This window comes from Pipistrellus hanaki (assembly GCF_964339955.1).
Source record: "Pipistrellus hanaki genome assembly, chromosome: X".
In the NCBI taxonomy this organism is placed as follows: Eukaryota; Metazoa; Chordata; class Mammalia; order Chiroptera; family Vespertilionidae; genus Pipistrellus; species Pipistrellus hanaki.
Window position 1 is genome coordinate 98,421,295 of NC_140524.1, and position 25,243 is coordinate 98,446,537.

At 38.1% G+C, this 25,243-nt stretch overlaps 1 protein-coding gene across 4 annotated transcripts in view; it reads left to right on the forward strand.

Annotated features, from left to right (window-relative positions):
- Positions 1 to 25,243, forward strand: part of ACE2 (angiotensin converting enzyme 2) — a gene marked incomplete at its 3' end in the record, with an annotated part of 41,969 nt that overhangs the window by 13,583 nt on the left and 3,143 nt on the right. For 3 of the 4 annotated variants that reach the window (XM_084869827.1, XM_084869826.1, XM_084869828.1), the window contains exons 6-18: positions 1,163 to 1,275; positions 3,353 to 3,458; positions 5,654 to 5,751; positions 8,148 to 8,317; positions 10,833 to 11,059; positions 13,363 to 13,507; positions 15,045 to 15,143; positions 15,860 to 15,982; positions 16,400 to 16,569; positions 17,341 to 17,399; positions 19,768 to 19,865; positions 20,547 to 20,663; positions 23,413 to 23,607. In XM_084869827.1, the coding sequence (XP_084725953.1) occupies positions 1,163 to 1,275; positions 3,353 to 3,458; positions 5,654 to 5,751; positions 8,148 to 8,317; positions 10,833 to 11,059; positions 13,363 to 13,507; positions 15,045 to 15,143; positions 15,860 to 15,982; positions 16,400 to 16,569; positions 17,341 to 17,399; positions 19,768 to 19,865; positions 20,547 to 20,663; positions 23,413 to 23,607 (1,720 nt within the window). Of the gene's footprint in view, positions 1 to 1,162; positions 1,276 to 3,352; positions 3,459 to 5,653; positions 5,752 to 8,147; positions 8,318 to 10,832; positions 11,060 to 13,362; positions 13,508 to 15,044; positions 15,144 to 15,859; positions 15,983 to 16,399; positions 16,570 to 17,340; positions 17,400 to 19,767; positions 19,866 to 20,546; positions 20,664 to 23,412; positions 23,612 to 25,243 lie in introns of those variants that run through there. The other variant, XM_084869829.1, reaches the window with a different exon arrangement.

Sequence of the window (25,243 nt, forward strand, 5' to 3'; positions counted from 1 at the left end):
AACAAATCAGTTGTCTGGGAAGGTCTCAGGTCCCCAAGGTTCCTGAGCTTGTTTGGGGATTAAATAGGAATTCTGTTTCGCAGAAAGAATGAGAAACAGAGACAGTCTCTCACCTGAGCTCCCATCTAGCTACAGTTCATTCTCAAAAGTCATTTGTGTGTTTACCTCAGGGTGGTGTTACAGAAAGAAAAAAAATCAGATTAATTAAGGCTGGAAACTCATAACATTCTGCAGTTGTAATAATAACTCAAATCACGTGGTCATAAAAATCTTAACATGGGGAGGAATTCCCATCTTTCTTAACTTATGCTCCTGCCTGGGTAATGAGCTGAAGCCCATGGCATTATGAATAACTTTATTGGGTTGAGCGAGAAAGAATTTTTTCATCTGTGGTTTCCAAATATCTTTCACTGATACATAAACTCATATTCTCAAGGTATTGATAAGCTGGAGACAGTAACTCATCACCATATCCTTCTATTCAAATATTTGTTTTTCTCCTCATCTTCCTGATCATTCATTGCCAATGTGCCTGTAAAAATAAAGATTATTAATATACATTTGCAAACTTTATTAGCTAATAACTTAACACAAGCTCATGTTTCCTGATGATGAGATACTACATAAAATGTAAAGAGATGTACTGTTTATACATATGATTTGCAAATAAATATAGGCACACTGTGGCAATGTCTAAGATGAGTTGGGTTGGATTTTTAAATATATGAGTGGGAATTTAAAAATGCAGATGCAATCACATATTTTAAAGCTAAAGATGTAAACTACGGAGAGAGTAGAGACCCAGGGTTAGGAAAGTAGGAGTGTGCTCCTGTGCCTTACTAGCTGTGTGCAACCTTAGACAAATGATTTAATCATCTAAAAACAGGCTGTTAATCTGCACAGTGGGCATTATAATAATGTCAATCTTGTAGAGTGTTTGAGTCTATTAGATGAGATAATGCAGTTAAATTTCTGACACAGAGCAAGTGCTTAACAGACATGAGCTAGTGTCATTATTCGTTTATAATCCTTTCAGTTGATATTTAGAAGGGCAGTAAAAAAATGTGATATATCTTTGGATTTTTTTTTAGCCTCCAGGCAAGGCTAATACATATATACATTGTGCTTTTACTCTTTCTTTCCCTTGTGTTCTTCTAAACAGATTACGAGGACTATGGGGATTATTGGAGAGGAGATTATGAAACAGAGGGGGGAGATGGCTATAACTATAGCCGCAACCAGTTGATGGAAGATGTGGACCGTATCTTTTTAGAGGTAACTAAGGAATTGTACCCAGAGACAGATGTAGGGCAGTGCTCAGGAAGAAGGGAAGGTGACAAAAGGCATTCTGGCTTTTTCTAACACACTGGTCAGTCATTCCCAGGCCTCATAGTTATGTAATATTAGAGCTTGAAAGTATTTTAAAGGATAACAGGTCAATTCCTACAGATGATCAGTATTACTCTACTCCCCCCTTCCCCCACTTTTCAGCCACTAACCAGAAATTACCAACAGCAAGATTATAAGAAAGAAAAATTACAGGAAGGAGCAGTCTTTTAGATTATGAGAAGGCATGGTCTTTGTGAGCTGCCTAGGGCAGCATTGTCATCCTCTGTTAGCAGATCCTTTCTCAGGACAATTGGTACTATTGCTTCCTTATCTTTATAGGAAAGAGCGAGTCTATGAGTCTAAGTACCCCATGGACACTTCTTAATGTCTCCCTCTTCCTTCATTTTGATCCCCACATCTCCTTATTTCTGAGCCTTCAAACTTCTTATGTGTAGTTACTCTGTCTATCCATAGTTGGGCAGAGCTATAAAAAAAATGAAAGCAGGACAAATATCCCCCCCCCCAAATAAAGAGAAGTAGGCAAAATATTTTAATAAGTATATCATCAAAGAAATGGCAAATAAGCAAGTAAAGCATTATTAGGAAAATTAAAACTATAATTAAAAACGACTACACACCCACGAGAATAGCTGTAATTAAAAAAAGACTGACAGACTGGCCAGCATGGCTCAGTGGTTGACTGTTGACCTATGAACCAGAGGTTGCTGTTTAATACTCAGTCAGGGCACATGCCCAGGTTGCAGGCTCCATTTCCAGTGTGGGGCATGCAGGAGGCAGCTGATCAATGATTCTCTCTCATCATTGATGTTTCTCTCTTTCTCTCTCTCCCACTCCCTTCCTATCTGAAATTAATAAAAAATATATTAAAAAAAAGACTGATTGTACCAAGTATTGGTGAGGATATGAAGATACTGGAGCTCTCATACCCTGCTGACAGAGATGTCAAATGGTACAGTCACTTTGAAAAATAGTTTGACAACTTAAATGTTAAACATACACTTTCCATATGACTAAGTTATTCTTAGGTGTCTATATGAGAGAAGTGAAATGTATATCCATACAAAGACTTATATGTGAATATTCATGGAAGCATTATTCATAGTAGCCCTAAAGTGGAAACAATCTAATCATCCCACAACTGGCGAATTTTATCCATGAGATAGTAAATGAAGCAGACTCTAGTGTATTCATACAATGAAATGTTTATCAGTAATAAAAAGGAATGATCTACCGATGCATGCAATATCATGGATGAACCTCAAAAACATTATGTTAAGTGAACAAAGACAGACACAGAAGGTCACATATTATATAATTTCATTTATATGAAATGTCCAGACCAGGGAAAACTACAGAGACAGAATCAGTTCAGTTACCTAGTGCTGAGGGTAGGAGTGGAATAAACTGCAAATGGGGGTAAAACTGGGTGGTGGGAATGGTTGCTCAACAATATAAATGTTCTAAAACTCATGAAACTATACACTTAAAGATGGGTAAATTTTATCGTGTGTAAATGATATTTCAATTTAAAAACAAAGGAAGTAGATAACATCTTTTTTTTTTTTTTTTTTACAGAGAGGAAAGGAGAGGGATAGAGAGTTAGAAACATCGATCACCTGCCTCCTGCACACCCTCCACTGGGGATGTGCCCGCAACCACATGCCCTTGACCGGAATCGAACCTGGGACCCTTCAGTCCCCAGGCTGATGCTCTAGCCACTGGGCCAAACCGGCTTGGACATCTTAGAAATGAATATTTTTGCATCTGCTTTTATTTTGGAACGTGTATATCTTCAGGTGTGCTTATTGCTTTATGCAATGAAGCTAGTTATCAGCATCTGGAAAGAAGGAACACTTTCAAACTCTCCATAATATTTGAGAGGAAAAGAAATGAAACTTTAGGGACATTCTACTTGTCTAAATAAGCTTCTATTTTTAGTGTTGAGGATTGGAAATAGGAACCAGCTTCTCTTGGTCTTAAACTTTCTTCCTGGGCTTTTCAGATTAAACCATTATATGAACAACTTCATGCTTATGTCAGGGCAAAGCTGATGAATGCCTATCCTTCCCGTATCAGTCCGACTGGATGCCTCCCTGCCCATTTGCTTGGTAAGAAACTCCACCAATTCTTCGTATACTTTGCTCTATGCTATTTCCACTAATAAAGTTCTTTTATGGAGTGAGGCCCAACATAAAACTTTTGGAAAATTCTGTGAATGGAATTAATAACATCATAGAAATTATATTTTGAAAGCACTGTCTTCAATAGAAAAATTATTTTGAAATCATTATGGCATTACTTTATTTTGTACATAAACAGTTATTATGTTGGCTACAATTCGAAGGATAAAGGGGTGATTAAGACAATTAGAGAAGGAACGCCAAGTTCAAATAAGAGTGTGAATGGGGAAAATAAGTCTTATTCAAGTTGGTTGGCTAAGCTTTTGAAGTGAATTTGGGATCTTAGTATTATATTGTCAGAAGAATGAAGCTTGGTAGTCAGCCATGAGAGAAAGGCTTCTAGAATTAAGGTATGGCCTGAGCTAAAGCTTTGTAAGTCCTTTCTTAACTGTAGCAATTACTTTTGCTGGAAAGTACTTGGTTTGGAATCACATGAGTATGTATGAAGTCTTTATAATGAAGGAAGATGCCTAGCTTAGGAGAAAAATCAATCTTCCTAAAACCTTGGATTCTGCCACAGAGCCTTTGTAGACTATACAAGACCTAGGGCCCTTAATTGAACCTGCTAATTTCCCTCCAGAGAATGACTATCCTCCACTTGAAGCTGAAAAATTCATGTCATGTATACATAGTATTACTACTGCAGTCAAGCTAAATTAATGGCAGCAAATTCTCCAAGACCAAGCCTTGTTCAGCAGAAGAGAATATGGACAAAGACTTGTGGAGACTTTTTACTCTAAAACAATATGTATAAATACTCTCTACAATGTCTTTGCCAGGCGTTCTTCAGTAATTCAGTTTCTGCTTAAACCTACCTGGTGTGATGTAGCTTTTTCTTTCTTCCAAGGCAGATTATTCCATTGCTTCATGGCACTAATTATAAGAAATGTTTACTTTGTGTGGAACTGAATTAACACCCCCTATTGCCTTACATTCGTTACACCTAATTCCATGTTAGGAGGTTACCTAGGGTATATCCATTCTTCTTTTACAAAATGGCCTTTAAGATATTTGCAAATAGCCATCATAGAAGACATAACATAGTATCTGGCATAAGAATATGTACTCAGTATACTTTTGTGAGCATTATTGTTATCATCATGCATACACTATTTTCCAATTTTAAGTTAAATGTGAAACAGAATTTTTAAACCATTCTTTTAAAATATCACTTTTCTATTTGTTCTCCTTTGGATAAGCCATCCCTTGTTGATGTCACTCTTCAAATATCAAGCTCAGAACCACAGTTATTTTGATGAGGTTTAGCCAACATGGAGTAAAAATGGAACCATGGCTTCCTTTGTTCTAGATACTTCGATTCTATTCATTTACGTTATAGTCATATTTGGGTTTTGGAAGCAATGTCATACTGTTTGCTGGGTCCCTTTTGGCCTGTGTTTCAGCCTTATGTCACACATCACATATTTCCACAGTGAATAGATATCTTTTTCTTTAAAACGTGACTTCATTGGATCATTCTTTGTATAGTTAAGTTGCCCTATCTTTTGATGTCAGGATTCTGGTCCTGCTATTAGATTCACTTGTTCTACATCCATCTTCCCTTTTAGGGCCTGGCCTTGAAATTCATTTTAACGTTTATTTGAGATGTTTGAAAAATTACCCAGTTAAGTGTATTACTCTATTATAGGAATAAAAGTGAAATGTAATCACTAATTACTAGAGGTCGCTGAATGATGATCCTATATGATCTCTCTTGAAGCCAACATTAAGGATTACTAATAGTTTAATTTGTAGTATTTTTGCCCCTTGGATAGTAAATTCAATAAATATGCTTCTAATCTATATTAGCTATGATGTTCCACATATTTAGTAAATTGTGCTTTTTAAACCTTAAATGGGAGAAACTGGGATGATTCCCTAACAAGTTTTGCCTAACTACAAAATCTTCTGCCATTTTAACCTTTTAGAGGAGATAGAAAAAGATGGGAGTTTTGAAACTAAAATAAGAGAAAAAGAGATAGTGAAAAGAAAGCACAGAAATTAGATTAAATGTAGAATACTAAGTGACCTGTTTATCAATCTCACCTCATGTACTATGTAAATATCAGTTCTGTACTTCTGCTGTCCTTTCTGTGTATTAACAAAATCTTTTTTTTTAATAGGTGATATGTGGGGTAGATTTTGGACAAATCTGTACAATCTGACAGTCCCCTTTGAACAGAAACAAAACATAGATGTTACTGAAACAATGAAGAAACAGGTAAGAAGAAGAGGCCTTGGAAATAAAATCTCAATCCTTCACTTCATTTCTTTTTAGGCTATCTTTCTCTTCTAGCTAACAGATGCTAATTGTTCTATGAAACTATATAAATAAAAAAATTTCAAGCTAATTAAATGTATTCCTCATGTAGCTATCTCTTCATGGAAAAATGGTTTACAATTTCAATGGCATCAAGTACCTTGAATAATAGGTAGGGTATTGATCTCACTGAGAGATATTAAAAATGAAGAGGACCTAAGTTTTCCATTAAACAGTGACATGTGTAATTATCAACTGTCTGGCCACACTCTTTCCAAAGTTAGTCATTACTAAGCAATCAGTTAGTAATCTCAATGAAAAAAAAAAGGACATCATTAGATAATTTTTGCATACTTAAAATTTATTATTAAAATATTGCAAGAGTATTTAAAATAATTTTAAAATTACCTTTCTGTTACCATTTTGGTATAATTGTTTAACTTCTTTGTGTTCCCTTATATTTATGACATTATAATATATTATTAAATTCAAATAATTGTCTACATTTCTGGGTAGAATTCATAGTCATACTTCTATTGGCTGTGTAAAATTTCTTCAGATAGTTGCACCATAACTTACATTTTAGGTATTGCTGGACTTTTTTGTTTATTAATAATTTTAAATCTGCTGAAACCAGTTTGGCTCAGTGGTAGAGCATCGGTCTGCGGACTGAAAGGTCCCAGGTTCGATTCCGGTCAAGGGCATGTACGTTGGCTGCGGGCACATCCCCAGTAGGTCGATGGTCGATGTTTCTCTCTCATCGACGTTTCTGGCTCTCTAGCTCTCTCCCCTCCTCTCTGTAAAAAATCAGTAAAATAATTTTAAATCTGTAAGCAAATCTGTAAGCAATGAACATTTTCTCATATATTATATAACATACTTCCCATGCTCCTGGGAAAAGTCCAAAGCTGAATAAAAACATGAAACTGTTTTTATTTTATAGTTGAGCAGTAGCAGAGGCCTATCTTTATGTTATCCCCTTAGCTTTTCTACAGTGTTTTTACACCCACCATATCTCCTAATGTTACCTTTACAGTAAACCTCTGGGATGATCAGAACAGGTATTGTGATAAATATATATATATTGATAGTTCTATATTGTAGTCAAGAAAACAGAGGCTCGGGTAAATGATTTGCTAAAGTAAAAAGGAGTCAGTGGCAACTAAGGTATGAACTCAGAGCTCCTAATATTTCCAGTGTAGTTTTCTATTCATTCATTCTTTATTTAACAGATGTTAACTGTTCCTACTAGTCTACACTGTTTTGGTATTCATTCATTCTGTTCAAGAATGCCTTGCTCAAAATCAGTATTGGCTGATATTAAGTCTTATAGGTCAATAATTTTAAAAAGCCATAGTGTCATATCCTGTTTTATATCCCCAGGGTTGACATAGGAGAAAAACCAGACTTCACTGGTCTTTGAGATCAGAAGAAATTTCCTGTGTCACCAGAAGTGATTCATGAAGCATATGCTGATTACACAAATTTAGTTTGCCTGATGTGGGCCTTATCTCCAAAGAAGTGTTGGCTCTAGGGACACTGGTTCCCAGAAGAGTTTTTTTGGATGGGAGATAGCTACTGCTGCCTGTGTCTGATTCCAGAATATTCTAAAGTTTAGATTCCCATACAGACTATAAAGCCAATGCCCAACTACACATTGGCTATTGGGTCACACGTCGGCCATTTTGGTTCCAAAAGCCCCTGACTTCATGTCCATCTTACTGTTTATGTCTTTCACTGAGCCTAGTACCAAAGGCTTACTCCTTGAAGGAGCTCAATCAGTAGTTGTTGGTTTGAGTTAAATAGTTTTTATCAAAGAGGTTGCTGTTGTTTCTGTTATACTTGGAATATAAAGAATAAAGACAAAAATACATCACATATAATGTCACCCAGTCTATGAATATTTTTGTGCATTTCCTCATCAAGATTATGTGCTATATAAATGGTTTACATATTCTACTTTTCACTTACTAATTTATTATATTTTCCATTTCACAATGTCGTAATTATTTACTTAATCATTTTAGTGGTTATTTCCATTTTTCCTTATTAAAAACCATTTTACATGTTGTACATCTTAAATTTACACAATGTTATATGTCACCTATTTTTCAATTTAAAACAATAATAAACAAAAAATCAGTTTAAATTTAATTCTTTGACCTACTTTCTGAGAAGTTCCCAGGTTAGTTCTCTAGAGACAGGATTACTGAAACAAAGAGTATAAATACTTTGAAAATTGTTCATTCATGATGCTAAATTGCCCTCCAGAAAGGTTATGCCTATGTACGAAAGAATGCTGTTGTTTTAATGCTAGAATTAAATGCTGTTATTTTTTCTTTTTTTCCTTTTTTCAGTCCTGGGATGCAGGAAAGATATTCAAGGAGGCTGAGAAGTTCTATTTGTCTGTTGGACTTTATAGTATGACTCAAGGATTCTGGAATAACTCCATGCTAACTGAGCCAAGCGATGGCCGGCAAGTGGTCTGCCACCCCACAGCTTGGGACCTGGGGGAGGACGACTTCAGGTAGGGAGGCTGATATACAGCTGATACTGACATGGGAGACATGGGAGGCATGGAAAAAGATGAATTTAGATTCCTGCTCTTCTTCTCTGAGCACAGAAGAGATGAATGAACTTCCCTTTAATGAAAGCTGGGAGTCCATGAGAGTACATCTGAGTTTTTCCAGGAAAAGGGGATTGTCAGCAGGCCCTAACTTGAACCTTTAGACAATTTGCCTCATTTGAAATAATATGCACCCATTAGAGTTGCATGGTTATGGGTATAGTGGTGCCCCTATTATGAAAGTCTTGGTGGTAAGATTTATGGAAGGTGGAGTTGTGAATCAGGCATTGGTCTTCCCCTCCATGTTAGTGAGACAGGACAGGTGAATAAATAAGCTAGAATAAAAGAAAGTGGTACATGTCTTAAGAGAAACCGATACCACTCAATGGGGGAATTGGAAGAGAACTGACCACACCTGGCATAGCATGTAGGATCAGACAGGGCTTCTCAAGTGGCATTTGAATTAGGCTTGAAAGACAGGAAGCATTCAGACAGACAGAGCTGGGAGGAATACAGTGGATTAAATGCAGAGTGGCAGGACCTGGCATTGTGTCCTGATATCAGCAAATTAGACTAGAATAAAGGGCCTCTGAAGAAGGTTCTGTGTGATAGGACATACGAGCACAGGCTTTTGAATCGCAAGCGCCACTTAATGGCTGGGCAACCCTGGGCAAGGTATTTAACCTTCTTGGATTTGTTTCCTTATGTATAAAATGGAACAGTAATTCACAGTTGGCAGGTTTGTGAGTGTTTTAGGCTGAATTCCCTAGCTTGAAATAAGATGCATTGAGGGGAAGCTCTCAGGCAAAGGGGTGTGAAGGAAGTTGAGAGGGGGCTGGAGAAGGATTTAAGTAAAGATGTGGTCTCAGCTGGAGCCTTGCCTCAGCCTCATCCCACAGGGCTCTCTGGAGCGTGATTTGTACCTGAGTTGGTGGTCATATCTTGAGACAAGGTGTATGTAACGAACAAGTTGTACTCGCATATTAGTCACTCATTGACTGTGGACTGCCTGAGTGGGGGAGGGGGGCATAAACTCCTGGCTGAGGCACCTCACATTTAGCCAAAAACAGTGAAGAAGAAAGCAGCTATAGGCTGTTAAGGGCTATGCCTCAGGCAACCGGAAGATGGGTGGATGTGCCTGGTAAAATAGATCTGGGCAGGAACCCAGCAGAATCCACTGGAGTGGCAGTTGGCAATCCTTTTCTATAAAGGTTCAAATAGTAAATAGTTTACGTTTTGCAGGTCTCTGTTGCAACTACTTAGCATGACAATAGCTCCAGGTAACTAGTGTGGTTGTGTGCCAATATAACCTTTTTATCAAAACAGATGTTCAGCCTCAGACCATAATTTACTGGCTCCAATACTAGAGTGAGGCTTAATGTAAGTATACATAAGTTTTCTAGCACAGGATCTTACATACAGTAGACATTATATATATAGTAGCTATTCCCATGTTTTAAAAGAGAATGGAAAATAACCAAGTTAGAAAATTAGGTTATGTTGGGGTATATAAAGAAGGTTGAGTGTATTCTTAAGCAGTGGGAAGTCCAAAGGGTATTTATCAGGGAGATGATATGGTCAGAGTGGTAGAAGGGAAATTAATTTTGGAACCTACTGAAATATGACCCCTCCCCCCTACATTCACCTGAATGAAATTGCTATTGCCAAGTTGAAAAGAACCACTACATAATTGCCACATGCGGTCCTTATTTCATTGGGCCACAACAACATTAGATAATATTTACAAATTGTCTTTAAAATGCTGTTTTTCATTGTCCTCTGCATTGTCATCCTCTTCTGGACTTATTTGACTTCTCTCCCCAACTCCTTTGAAGAACCTTCATCTCTGCACTCCGTACATACTGAAACTTCCTAGGACTTTGTCTTTGGCTCTCCTTTTCTTGCTACTCTACCTATACCTGCTTCCTGGACTTACAAGCTTATTATTCCAAACTAACAATTTCCAACCCCTTCACTATTCTGACTATACCAAACTGCTTTCAGTGTCCTGAATGGCATTTTTTTCTTAAGCTTTTCTTACTGAGCACCTCCAGGAATGTCAACCTCTTGTCGCTCCCTGCCATCTACCTGCAAACTTCTGCATGCTGATCAAGGTCCAGTATGCTCATTGCATCCTCAGTTATGCCCTTCTTGGTGCTTCTAGAACACTGTGCCTGTATTCACTCATTGTTATGGCCCAAACCATGCCTACTGACCACTTACAGAGTACTTGTCTCAGTTTATTGTAGTAGAGAACTGCTTGTTTTTCTTCCTGTGAGCCTATGACCAGGAGAACAGCATTCAATCCTGCCCAGCACTATATATTCAGCACCTAGTGTAGTTCCTATGACCTAAAAGGTAGATCCTCAAGATTCACTGGTGAATGAATCTTGCTACCAAAATCCTATCCAGCTCTACTGTGATGATTAAATGAAACTCAATGAGATGCATTTTAATCTTGTCCATTTATGTGCAGGATCAAGATGTGCACAAAGGTGACAATGGATGACTTCCTGACAGCCCATCATGAGATGGGACACATCCAGTATGACATGGCATATGCCAAACAACCCTACCTACTAAGAAATGGAGCTAATGAAGGATTTCATGAAGCTGTTGGGGAAGTCATGTCACTTTCTGTAGCTACACCCAAGCATTTGAAAGGGATGGGTCTTCTGCCATCTGATTTTTCTGAAGACCGTGGTATAGACATTTTTTTCATGGCTTGTTTGGTGGGTTCTTTAGTTTGATGTGGGGAAAGATATTTATTATCACGCATAGGATATATTTAACTTTTCCACATAAAATATAAGGTATTTATGGGTAACTAGAAATTGCTACTTGTAAAAAAAAAATAAGTATTTATCACGACATGCCAATTTGTGGTTTTGTATCTTTGAAGAGGGCATAAGAGAGGTAACTGAATGAATGGTCTTGGGACTCTAAGAAACATCTAACAAGATATTTTTAAACATTTAAAACAGGCCCACAGAACATAAATGATTTATCCAAGGTCACCTAGCTAATTAGGGTTAGAGTTCTGACCAGATCCTTCTGGTTCTAGATACAACCTTCCCAAAATGTTAGAGGAAACAGATTCTAAAAACCATTTTGCAGAAGAAGCAAACTGAAGATGAGAGGGAAAGTAACCAACCCAAGGTCAAAAAGCAACATGGCTAAACCAGACCCAGAACCCTAATCTAAAGATTTTCCCACCATATTATGTTAAGTAAATGATAATTTGAAATTTGGGAGTTCTTAAAGAACAGGTGGTGAAAAATCATGATTGGAAAGGACTGAAATGTTTTGCTTATCCGCAGGAAGCATAAATCTGCCCTTGTAACATCTCTTCAGATCCATGCTATTTTTCAACAAATTTGCTTAAGGTAGCATGTTTGTCTTTGGATGGCTTAGACTTGATAGAACATGACAAATGTTCACAATATTCAAATTCTTCAGTGAGGATGTCATGCCTTTTTATTCTTCTTTGTAAAAGAAGGACACTTAGAGCCAAATATATTACTATTCTCTTTTGAGTATTCCTGTCCTCTTCGTTATTTGATACATAAATATGAGCTCTGCTAGTTGGACGGTTTGGTCAATAAGGTCAAGGTCACAAGCTCCATTCTTGTGTGGGCAACTCACTCTGCCTTGACTTCTAGCTCTAGACCTTACTGATCTCAAGAGAACGTGAGAGTAGGTCAGTGTAAAGCCATCAGCATGTCTGGAAAAGTTACTATAAGCAGGTCCAGTGGGTAGCAGACGAGTAGCAGCACCCTTCCATGAAGGGAACAACAAATGAAAGGGAGTTCACAATAACCACACCTGTTCCCAATTTTAAAATATCATCCTCCAGTCAACTAATAGACAATTATTTGTTTTATCATTAAAAAATATTCCCTGACAGCAGGAAACGATAGTTGAATTACAGAGACAGTACTAAATATGGTTAAACCACTTGTTTGAAAAACTCTTTTATTGGTTCTGCTCTGATTGGTGAATGATGTTAAACAATTAAGTTCCTTTATTCTCTTTCCCCCCTCCATTTCTTCTTCCAAAAATATTTATTGAGCACATACTATGTACAAGCGTATTTCTAGACACTAGAGATAGACTGGTGTGACAAATAGATAATATTCCCCTGGTTACATTTCAGTAAGCTTCATTTGTACGTTGGAGTGAGCTCTACTGCCTTTTTATATCACTAATAAAGGATAAATAACAATTTCTTAAAGCATTTTAAACTCAGGTAAGGAAAATGTCAGTACATTTAAAGAATATTGTACTTCTGATTATCCAATAGATGGTTAAAAGAGGTTCTTGTTTGCTTGTTTGTTTTATTGCCTGGTTTACTGGCTTTTTGCCTCCTTTGTTTATTATTTGTTTACTTAACAAAGACACAGAATGCATCATGTAGCAAACACCAGGCTAGATGCTGGATTTGGGAACATCCAGCCCGAGTTCTGTGTAAGGCCTTCAAAATCATCTGGTCTGGCCCTGCCAAGGCAACCATAGGTAGGAGTTGAAATTCAATAGATCTAGGAGCTTTTTTTCATGGCAATATAAATTTATATTAAGTGAATTATATTAAGCGAATGATGTTATAAATATCCAAATGTCCCTTGGCAGAAAAAGATTCTTCACCCCTGATATACAGTCTTCCTTTATGGAACTTACAGAAAATAAATAGTATGACTGGTAAAATAGATGAAACAGCTTTATCTCTGATCACAGGTATTAAAGGAAGGCAATTGAAGCTAATAAAAAAATGAGGATTAGGAGTTACTGGTGGGTTTATCTTGTCTGTTCTATCCAAGACTTCACTCTAAATTCCTTAGGTGAGAAAATGAATATGTACATATTATGTCCACTGTTAATATTTCTCATGTAATCAACCTTATAGTAAGTATATCCTGAGGAATATTTTGAGGTTAGGAAATTAGCCAACACAAAACATCTACTGTCATCCTCCCTTTAATATTTACCCTTTTCTATTTTCCTTTCAGAAACAGAAATAAACTTCCTACTCAAACAAGCACTTAATATTGTTGGAACTCTACCGTTCACTTACATGTTAGAAAAGTGGAGGTGGATGGTCTTTGAGGGTAAAATTCCTAAAGAGCAGTGGATGGAAAAGTGGTGGGAGATGAAGTAAGTCAATGAATGTCAATGGCAATCAGTAAAATGTTTTCTCATAAGTTTTCTGTTTATTTAAAAGTGTTTGACTGGTGACTTGCTTGATAATACATCTTCTAAGGGCGGCCTTTATTTCCCTGTCTCACTTCCTCACTCCTTTGCTAATGTTTCTCAGAACTTTGTCTCAGGGTATGCTTCTGTGATAATGCAATCTAAAACAACTAGGATTGGGGTTCAAAATAACTTAGATTTCAACAGTTAAATCTTAAAATATGCTGAGGTGCGGCTAAATGCGTGAAAATGAGAGAGAAGTGCATTTGGGCTAGGGAATGCCATCACTACACACACACACACACACACACACACACACACACACACACACACACACATACACACACACCATCACCACTACTACCACAACACAAGAACTTCTTCTATTTTTTAAAGTCTTTATTTGGGTGCCCTCTCCTCAGATAAATGTGTTTTGGCTCTGCCTCCCACCCAGGCAGGACCAGGTGACACAACTTGCACTGTCTTCTTCGGTGTTTGGTCACCTATGAAACTGTGACATTATTTAGGAAGTGATCAATTTATTCATTATATTCATTCTTTTAAACAAAAAGATCAACTCTTCATTTTAGGCCAAGCCCTGGGGACCTAATGCTGATCATTCCAGATATTATTCTTGACTTCAAAGCACTTTAGTTTATGAAGAGATGTGGAAAATGAAATTACTGCAACATGTTGTATTATGATGGGAAGAAATGGGGATTCATGAGCAGTCAGGTGGTGCTCCAAGGCCCAGTCTGATAGGTCAGATGAGGGGAGGCACCCAAATTGAACTCTGAGAAAGGCGCAGGAGTTAACCATGTGTATGTAGAGGGAAACAGAAAGAACTCCAAGCTAAAGAGAGCCTGGCACATTGGGACAACAGATAGTGATTCCTTTCAATAGTTTCCGCACTACATTATTTATCACTGTTTCTCAAGTGCTTTGCATGGCGCCTGACACATGCAGATATGAAATAAATGGGCTTTGGATAAAAAATTACAAAAGAAGACAGAAAAGAAAGGAGGGAGGGAAGGAAGGAGGGGAGGACAGAAGGAAGGAAAGAAGAAAAGGGGGTTTACTGTGCTGCCAGTTGGGTAGAGGAAACACGGGGCAGGCCTCTTAAGAAAGGGCCATTTGAACTAGCCTTGAAGAACAAGTAAGATTTCAACTTTATAAAATTCTGTGTGTACATAAACCGTGGTGCCAGAGGTGAATTATTAGGACTTTCACTGATTGTTTTAGGCCATGCAATGCACTTTATTAAATCAGTGTTTTGAAGACAGTTATTTTCTAATGGTATAGTCTGGCTGAATTAAATAAAAGGAAGAGATGACTACATAATAGGCTGTAGTCTGTCATGTTTGGCATGGTTTCTATTTCACCTGACATAGTATTATAGTATAAATACCATTGGCTGATGAAACTGCACTAACTGCACCCAACTGTACCTCCTCATAGTGAGTGAGCCACAGCTAATATATCTTCTCTCCACCCCCCAAAGGCGAGAAATAGTCGGAGTGGTGGAACCTCTGCCCCATGATGAAACATACTGTGACCCCGCATCTCTGTTCCATGTTGCTAATGATTACTCATTTATCCGGTAACGTATACTTTCTCTTCATTGTTTAACTAGTAGGTTTTGTGGACAGCTGTGCTAATGGCAGATAAATAGGGATCTATTAAGCAAAGGCTATAATTTTTCTTTCCATCTCCATCCACTCCCCCCCCCCCAAACCTCAAAATAGATGATGAATTTCCATTCAATTTAACTCAACACAATTTATTGGGTTAAATAAAACTGTTTGAGATCTTTTCTCTTCTATCAAGGAATTTATGGTACCTGGAGATAAAAACAGAAAAGTATTTTTGTTGGTCTGTTGTTACTGGCAGAGTTCAGAGTGATTGTAATAGAAAGACCATTTTTAACATGAAGTGCAAAAACTTACGTTCTTCACCAATTAGCCCCAGATTTGAATTTGCTGAGCCTCAGTTTCCTTATTTGTACAGAGGAAATAATATTATTGACCTGCCGTAAGGACTGATTGGTATCATTAAAGAGCTATTTATCTGTAAAACACAATACAAATGTGATCTAGCATTTAACAAAACTACTGCCTTTTTATCAGCTGATACAGAAATGCATGCAGGTTATGGTGAATCTATAAGGGTTCATGTTTGGGTCTTTCTGGAGAAAGAGGTTTAATAAGTATCTCTTTGATTACTAGGGCCTCAGAATTTAAATATATAAGTCTCAATCTATGACTTTATCATAGTAACTAAACACGAGCCTGCTTATTTTCTTTGTCTCTTTTACAGTTATTTCACAAGGACCATTCTTGAATTCCAGTTTCAAGAAGCCCTCTGTAAGATAGCTAAACATGAAGGTCCTCTGCATAAATGTGATATCTCAAATTCCACTGAAGCTGGGAAGAAGCTGAAGTAAGAAATGCTTCAAAATGTTGAACCTTTCATACTATCCAAAATTCTCATTTCAACACCTATGGCTATGTTTAACTTTGATTTCTTTTGTCTAAAAAGAAAAAATTTGGCCTCAAAATTTGCTCATCCATTAATTAAATGTTTATTTTGGAGTCCTACAGGAACCTAGACCATGTGATGGCTGGACAGGCCACCTCCTTTCTCCATGTCAGTACTACAGAGTTCCCTTGGTAGTGATCAAAAAGGAGAAGAGATTGAAGGATAAACATACCTATTAATGTGTCTTATTTTCTTATCTGCCAGGAGCAAACTTACATAAGCCAAAGAGGAGAAACCATAGATCATACATGTAAATATATGTACACCTGAAAGCCCTCAAAAGGCCCTGAACTTACCCTGCCCCATTTTTTCATGTAGAGATATGCTGGAACTTGGAAAATCAGAACCCTGGACCTATGCACTGAACCAGATTGCAGGAACAAAGGAAATGGATGCAAAACCACTGCTCAACTATTTTGAGCCTTTGTTTAGCTGGCTGAAAGAGCAGAATGGGAATTCTGTGGGATGGTCTGCCGACTGGAGTCCATGTGAGTTTACTGAGTTGACACATTTCAAATCCCTCCCTCTCTGCTTCCCCTAGTTTTCTCTGGCCCCAAACTACCCCTCCTCCTGGTTTGTTAGCCTAATATTTAAAATAAAGGAGTATAACAGCCCCAAACCCACTCTACTCAAGTCCTACTCTTCAAAGACAATAAAGCTTAATAATGATTTTTAATAAAGAAATTACCAATATTTATATCATTATGTCTGCAGAGCCAAGTAATATACTATTTTATATCTTTTATTTTGTGGCTTTTGGTGATAAAAGGAGGTGGAAGAGTAGGCAGAAGTGTATGTCTAAAATTGGCCAATAGAGAAATAATAAGATAAATAAATTGTTTAGAAAGATAAAAGTAATTGCCATAAAAAAATTAATTCAAGAAAGAAGATAGAATCCAGAAAGCAGTGAATTCAACCCAGAAAAGCAGCAAAGGGATGAAACTGAAAAGAATATCTGATATATCGAAATAGTTTGTATCTTCTCTCCACCCCCATCTGTGCCTCAATCCCAAGCCTCGCTGGGATTCTCTGGGACTTTTGAGGTCTGCACTGCCTCTGCGTACAAATTAGGCCACGGCTTCCTGACCCTTGAGAAAGCACTCACCACTCCTCCATTACTTCTCATTTTCCAAAAGTGTGTTTATATCTCTTTTAAAATTCACTTACTATCATTTTAATGGGATTTTAGGAGGGGAAGGAAATAAACACACATGGTCAACCTGTCATATGTAGTAACGCTGTGATTTCTCTTTAATCAGATTCTGAGCAAAGCATTAAAGTGAGGATAAGCCTAATATCAGCTCTTGGAGAAAAAGCAGTGAGTATTCTGGGCAGTGCGTCCTTGACCTTTCAGTGTACTCCCTTAAGTAGGACACAATAACACAATAAGCCCATTCCAGCGGGGTCTAAAAGATGAGCACCCACATGGTTTCTTAGGAACGGCAAGTCCCCAATTCTGGCCTTTGGCTTTTGTTTATTTACCTTCAGTAACACATTCCTTATTGGATTGGCTATGTCTACTTTTTTCTTGTTACCTTGAAGGTGTTATGAAGATCAATGAGAACTTAAACTTAAATATCAAATACCCACCCTTACAATTTACTGTTATCATTATTACTTGTATTTGAGGAAGAGAACATCATTATATTTTGAGAGATTGTTTGTTTTTAGAAGTAATGCAGGGAACTCTGCTTAACTTTATTTTATTCAATCATCTATATCCTGGAGGTGTGTTAAAAATGCAGAATCTTAGGCCCCAGCCCTGGACCTGACTATTCAGAACCTGCATTTGAACAAACCTCCAGGTCATTTGTAAACACAATAAAGACTGGGACACTCTGATTTAGAACACTGTTTCTCAAACCTGGCTGTACAGTGGAGTCATATGGAATGTCTTAAAAATATGAATGCTTGAGTCCCTCTCCCAGAGATTCTGACTTAACTGTTCCGGGGTGTGGCATCAAGAGTTGGGCATCAAGTGTTTTGAAAGCTCCCCAGGTGATTTTGATAACAGCAAACTTGGAGAACCACGGTTGTAGAGATGCATTTTTGGATAACAAAGTGTTTTACAGAAAATAATATTACTTACACCCTCATGTGAATTACTTTAATCAGCTCGTGCTTTCTTCTCAACACTGTCTCACTTTATCTGGTCTGAAGAAGTAGTGTCTTTGATTGGGAAAGGGAAAAATGTTGTCTCAGACAGATGGGAATCAAAGGACTGGGTTGGGGCATGGCACCCTGAAAGTTCTGCGGGATTAGAGAATAATCTGGGACTCTTGGATAAAACAATCCAAGGTGCTATAGTAAAATGTTATTTGCACTTGATAGATCCAAAGATTGCATTTCTATTCCCTTACTTTTCCTGGGAAGTTAAATATTATCCAAGATTCCACATTTGTTGTAGCACAATTTTCAATAGACATCTGAATATAAGCAACATAGTAGGAGTGAAACTGAACATTTAAAAAAGAAATAATAAAAATGGAGATACATCACTCCCCAAACCCTAAAAGATACACTACCCATTTCTTATCATTGGGATTCTTTCTCTGTCTGCCCTTAACACTTGTCTCATGTGCTCTTTCCATGCACTGAGGGATTGGTTTGAACATTCTGAGGCTGATTCACTGAGCAAACAGCTCTTCTGATGACACCAGAATTATACTTCTAGCATATCTACTGCACATCAGGGTTAGAATGTCTGTCCAACTCAAGCTATTTCATGGCATAGTTTAATTGGATCTTTTGAGAAATCATCCTTTTTACCAAAGAACTTATATGTGTACACACACACAGACAAAATTGTGGGGTGAAGGCCTGGGGAGGGGGCCGAAGCAGGGTGGAGAGGTCAATGGGAGGAGAAGAGGGAGGGGACATCTGTAATACTTTTATCGATACAAATAAATTTTAACAAATATAGAAATAGTAACCAGAATATTGTTAGTAGTAAATATTAATAATGTTATTACTATTAAAGCAACCTTTTCCAGAACTCGAGTGATATCAAACAAGCTAATATAACAGTTCTTTTGTGAAATCTTGTAAATGTTTTTCTTAAAAGAGAAAGGGCAGATGCAAAATTTGTGCCATTCATTAATCTCTACTGCCAACTACTGGAGACAAGAGTGAATACATTTTTCTGTTGTAATTAGTTTTTCATAGACTATGCAAATACACAAGATATTTTTTTTTAGCACTGAAAAGAAAAAAATTACCTTGTTTATAGAATTAGTTTTTCCCTTGAATCTCATTTTTATTTTATTTTACACTACACATATTTGAGAACTTACTATAAAATAATAAATCGTACTTGTCTATAATTACGGACATTTAACCAAAACCCGCGACTTGCATGACTCCTGTCTATAAGCCTACCTTCAGAGTGTTTATTTCATGTTACAGGAAACTGATGTTAAAGAATCAATGAACCTGGTGGTTTTTAAAGTGTGGTTGCCTGACCAGCAGCATCAGTATCATCCGGGAACTTGTTAGAGATACAACTCTGAGGGTGGGGCTCAGTATGCCATGTTTGAACTAGGATTCCAGATGATGCTGATGCACACTCAAATGAAAGGTCACTGACTTAATGAATAACAAGAATTTAAAAGTAATGCTTGTGGGCTATCAAGCCTTGCATGTATGCTATGATCCCTACTGAGCAGTGTTTTCTTTTGAATTCGCAGTATGAATGGAATGACAATGAAATGTACTTGTTCCGGTCATCGGTTGCATATGCCATGAGAGTGTATTTTTCGAAAATGAACAAGACGATTCCTTTTACGTGAGTTCATTTGCTGTGCTTTCAAGTTATTCCAGCTAGTACTCCCCTCATTCTTGGGTCTGAGGAGATAATTTTGTTTAACCTTTTATTCAAGTGAAATTAAGAAAATCCTCCTGACAACTTTTTAAGACTTCTTTTATATCCTATTACGTGTGCCATTCTATTTGCAGAACTGTGACTCCTTTGACTTGCAGATTGCAAAAGTATTGTTCTTATTAAACACCTTCTCCTCTCCCTTTCAATCCCCTCCCCTCCCCTTCCCTACTCTCTTCTTTTTTCCTATCCTCTTCCCTCCCCTAAATGCTCTCTCGTACGTACCCTCAACACTGAAAGAAAAAGGCATAAACCTCCCTTCACAAAGCTTGTATTCTAATGGATATATATATATATATATATATATATATATGTGTGTGTGTGTGTGTGTGTGTGTGTGTGTGTGTGTGAGAGAGAGAGAGAGAGAGAGAGAGAGAGAGAGAGAGAATTTGTCCTATTGCCCTGAGAGAGAGAGAGAGAGAGAGAGAGAGAGAGAGAGAGAGAGAATTTGTCCTATTGCCCTGACCCATATTTCTCTACTTAACCCTGTGGTCCCCTACCAATCTCCTTTTCACCAGTGGAAGTCTTCATTCTATTCATTGTGTTCTCTGCGTTACAAAGGAAGATGTTTCTTTTGTTTCTCCACAGGGCAGAGGATGTGTGGGTGAGTGATGAGAAAAAAAGAGTCTCCTTCAAGTTCTTTGTCACTTCACCTACAAATATATCTGACATCATTCCTAGAAGTGAAGTTGAAGATGCCATCAGGTGATATTTTACTTTCAAACTATAAGGTCGAGGGGGTTAACAAATGCAACAATATCCATAACTAACATTGAGTATGCTCTTACTGTGTGCCAGGCATTGGTCTGAGTAATTTACATATTTTATCTCATCTTTTTAAGAAATACGTTTTTATTGATTTTAGAGAGCGAGAGGGATGCAGAGATAGAAACATCGATCGGCTGCCTCCTGCACATCCTCCTCTCTGGGGATTGAGCCCACAACCTGGGCATGTGCCCTGACTGGGAATCAAATGGGGGACTTCTTTATTCATGGGCCGATGCTAAATGACTGAGCCACATCAGCTGTTTTACTTCATCTTAAAATTTGGGCTTTTATTCCAGAAGGATCTCCTAGCAAGGGAATTATTTTGATTTGAGTTCCTCCAGATGCAGGCCCTTAGACAAGGATTTGAGTGGAAGCAGTTTGTTTGGGAGGTGATCTCAAATAAATGTATATTTAAAAAAAAGGCTTAGGGTATTTGACAGTCTGTTTGATGCTTCTCTGTCTCTGTATCTATCTTTTTGTTCATCATAAGCACTGGTAGAGAACTGTGCACAGGAGACAGAATGGAAGGAAGATAACACATCACATATTACCAAGCAAGTTACCACTGTGGGCAACTAGAGCTCCAATTTTGCTGTGGAATTCTGGGATACCATGTAGAATATGCACCCACATTGTTCCAGCAGAGCTGGGGTATTTATTCACCACCTCCCATCAGTTAGTGGTTGAGAACTGCTTACAGGTGACAAATTCCCCAGCATTTCTGGCCTGCAATCAGAGCAGAATCCTGTAGTCTGAGAATGCTCTCACAAAGGCAGCAGGCACAGGATGAAGAAAGTCTAGCCAGCACTCATGGAAAATGGTTTCAGTGTGGAAGGGACATGGACAGGTATTGTCATCGTTTGCTATGGGGACTTGATTTCACTCACCAAAGTCGGAAACAAAGTAGGCAAGCAGAGATTTCCTTAGACGTGGTTAGCCTCCACACAAGGAGAGGGACTTGCTGTGGGCAGTGAGTAGTTAGAAGGAACAGCTTGCCCAATTGCCTCAGCTGTTTCCCAAAACAGCAAAAGTGAAGAATGGGCAGATGCAGATGGTTCCCCTTGTATTAAAAGACTTAGGGCTGAAACCATTTTCGCTCAGTTGCTAGAGCGTAGGTCTAAGGACTGAAAGGTCCCAGGTTCAATTCCAGTCAAGGGCATGTACTTTGGTTGAGGGCACATCCCCAGTAGGGGGAGTTTGCAGGAGGCAGCTGACCCATGTTTCTCTCTAGCTGGTCGATGTTTCTCTCTCATGGACGTTTCTAGCTCTTTACCCCTCTCCTTTCCTCTCTGTAAAAAAAAATCAATAAAATGTATATATATTTTTTAAAAAAGACTTAGTATATTTGACAGTCTGTTTGATGCTTCTCTGCCTTTGTATCTATCTTTTTGTTCATCAGGTTATAATGTTCTTTATTATCCACAAATGAGTGAGATCATGTAGTGTTTTTCTTTCACTGCCTGGCTTATTTCACTTAGCATAATACTGGAGAGTGTTGCGGGAGGGGGGGGAAGGGGCGGTAAGAGATCAATCGAAGGACTTGTATGCATGCATATAAGCATAACCGCATAACCAATGGACACAAGACACTTTGGGGGTGGTGGTGAGGGCATGTGTTGGGAGGGGGGGGGATAGGGGAGACTGGGGAAAGGTCAATGGGGGGGGGGAAAGGAGACATGTGTAGTACTATTTGTAATACTTTAAACAATAAAATTAAAAAAAAAAAAAGGCTTAGGAAAGCCTGCTAAGGCGAAGCACACTAGATGGCCCTCTTGAGCTGCTGTTCATCTTTGGAAGCAGAACTAAGACAGGCTGGGCAGTGTAGGTGCAGAGAAAATCTGGCGTAGGTGGGGGTACGACCCAACCAGACCAGAGACTGAGAAAGAAATGAAAGAGCCCAGCCCCCCTGTAAGCTGCAGGGGACCTCAGACTTCCTATTTCCAGAATGGCTTGAGACACTTTCAGGCTAAGGTTGCCAAGGGTTACATGACTAATTCTGCTTTGAGCACTGTATTTCCCTGGGTAGGACTATGGGCTGCCAGACACTTTGGCTTTTGATCCAGAATATTATCTATTTCACTATTTTTTTGTTGTTTTGCTTTTAAAAGAATTTTCATCCTTTTAAAAAAATCTATAAAATTCAGCCATGTCCCATCCCTGTGCTGGAGAAATTGGCAAAGGCCCTTTTCCCGTGTCCCTGCCCAGTGCCTCTTCCAAATGTCAACACCTTTTATTTGGAAAATACAACTGGGTACAGGACCTTATTCATTTATAGAAGAGGTATATTCACATTGTCCTTTTTCATTGTTTGACATTGTCATTGTAGGTATACTCTGATAGAAAGGAAATTCTTGCTAAATATACTAACTTTGCCTTTGCAACATAGTCATCACAAATGAACAAATGCCAGCCATTTGCATGTTTCCACACTTGCAACCCATTATCCGATGAAGCTGTTGCCAAACCTAATCCAGATTGCAAGATATTAAAGGTGCATAATTGTTAAAACCTATCATTCCTTGGACCTAGTGATATACTTTGATTTCATGGCTATTTAAGGTGTACATTCTTAGGATAGGCCTTATCAAAACCTTTCAGGAACAATGCTATAAGGAGTAAATAATTGCACGCCATTTTATTTCGCCTGAATGTTTCTTTTGCCTAAGTGTTTTACTTTTGGGGATAGGATGTCCCGGAGTCGTATCAATGATGCTTTTCGCCTGGATGACAATACCCTGGAGTTTCTGGGTGTTCAGCCTACACTAGGACCCCCTTACCAACCACCTGTCACCATATGGCTGATTGTTTTTGGAGTTGTGATGGGAGTGGTAGTGATTGGTATCGGCGTGCTCATCTACACTGGGATCAGAGACCGAAAGAAGTAAGTGACCTTTCCTAGACTTATCTATCCTAAAACAGGAAGGTTTAGGGAGTACTAATTGGAAAATTTGCAGTAAGTGGTACGTTGTACAGGATAATTGCTACATTTCATCAGCACTTTGCCTACCTGGTAAGCCCTACCATACAGTAGAGGCCTGAGGTTTACTGGCATTCCTTGGTAAACCCAATCCTGGCCACAGCATCATTTTCCTACTGGCAAGAGGCATTGAAAACTCAGTAGTGGGCTGGCTGAGAGGATTATCTTTACTGATGAGACCTCCATGGTCCATGCTGGATTTTTCGATAGGTTTGAACTGTGAAACATTCAAGAATGAGCTTTGCTTCAAACTGCTACTCTTTAATCATCTTCATTCTTTATCAGTTAGCACAGATTCACCATCATCTTTTTAGTGCATGGGTTAGGGACCCTCTAATTTGTTCTTGAGTTGAAGGTCCAAGTTTTTCGAGGATTTAAATCACTAAAGACCTGGTGTGTGGTCTTGCTCTGCCACTAGATTATTTTTTCCTGGTCTTGAGAAATCATTTACTTTTGTTTGGCTTATGTAATTGCACTTTGGGCTGTTTAAACATATTATTGGTGTATTTTTTACATGCATTAGTCAATTTTGCTTAATTTTCCTCACTATAGAGTCTTTTAGTTCCCCAAAGTAGCTTAATTTTTAAAAATAACTATTAAATAGTATCTATCTGTATGATTAACATTTTAAAAATACACAAGGATACTTAGTCCCTCTGTCACTCTTTGCCTCCAACTTCCCTTCATAAAGCCAACCAAACTTATCAATTTCTTGGAGACCTGTTATATTAGAATCCTCATTTTAGTAAGTCCTCCCAGGTAATTTGTGTGCACATTACAGTTTGAGAAGAACTCTTCTACATACTAAAAACTTGCATATGAGATACTATTCCAAAGTTAATTCATTAACACATTATTTGGAGACACCTATCCTTCATGCCACACACACAATGTAAATAGAAGTTACACAGAAAAATAACACTGGCTGCCCTGCTCAGTACTTTCATACATTAATGTTTTCGGAAAATCTATGGTATAAGTGTGTAATTATCTTCATACATATGTAAAACTGAGATTCAGAGAGGCTAAGTAACTTTCTCAAGTTTACACAGCTAATGAGTAACACATTGGGATTTATACCCAGTTTCCAAAGCTGGTTGTTGTACCACAAAACTGCCCTACCCTGATCTTTATACTTTGGAAGTTGCTAATATAGTAGGGAAGCTCTTTAATATGAGGTGATTGGCTAAATGATCACTGAGTTACTACTACTACTACCTACTACTACTGCTACCACTGCTACTACTGGTTAATATCAATTGAGGGTTATATGTTAGGTACTGTCAGTGCTCTGCCAGTAATAATGCTCTCCAAGCATTATTTCATTGTCTTTACATAGTTGCCATAATTTTCTGAATAGGCAAACTGAGGCACAGGGCCCCCCTTTCTCTGACTCCAGAGCTCACATCCCAACTTGTCTCTTATGCTTGGCCAGCCAGAGTGACAATCTTGGAGCTAAAAAGTGAACCCAATGCACTGCAGGAGTTTATAGTCCATTAATAGGGGACTGATATGCAAACAAATACATCAGTGATTAGAT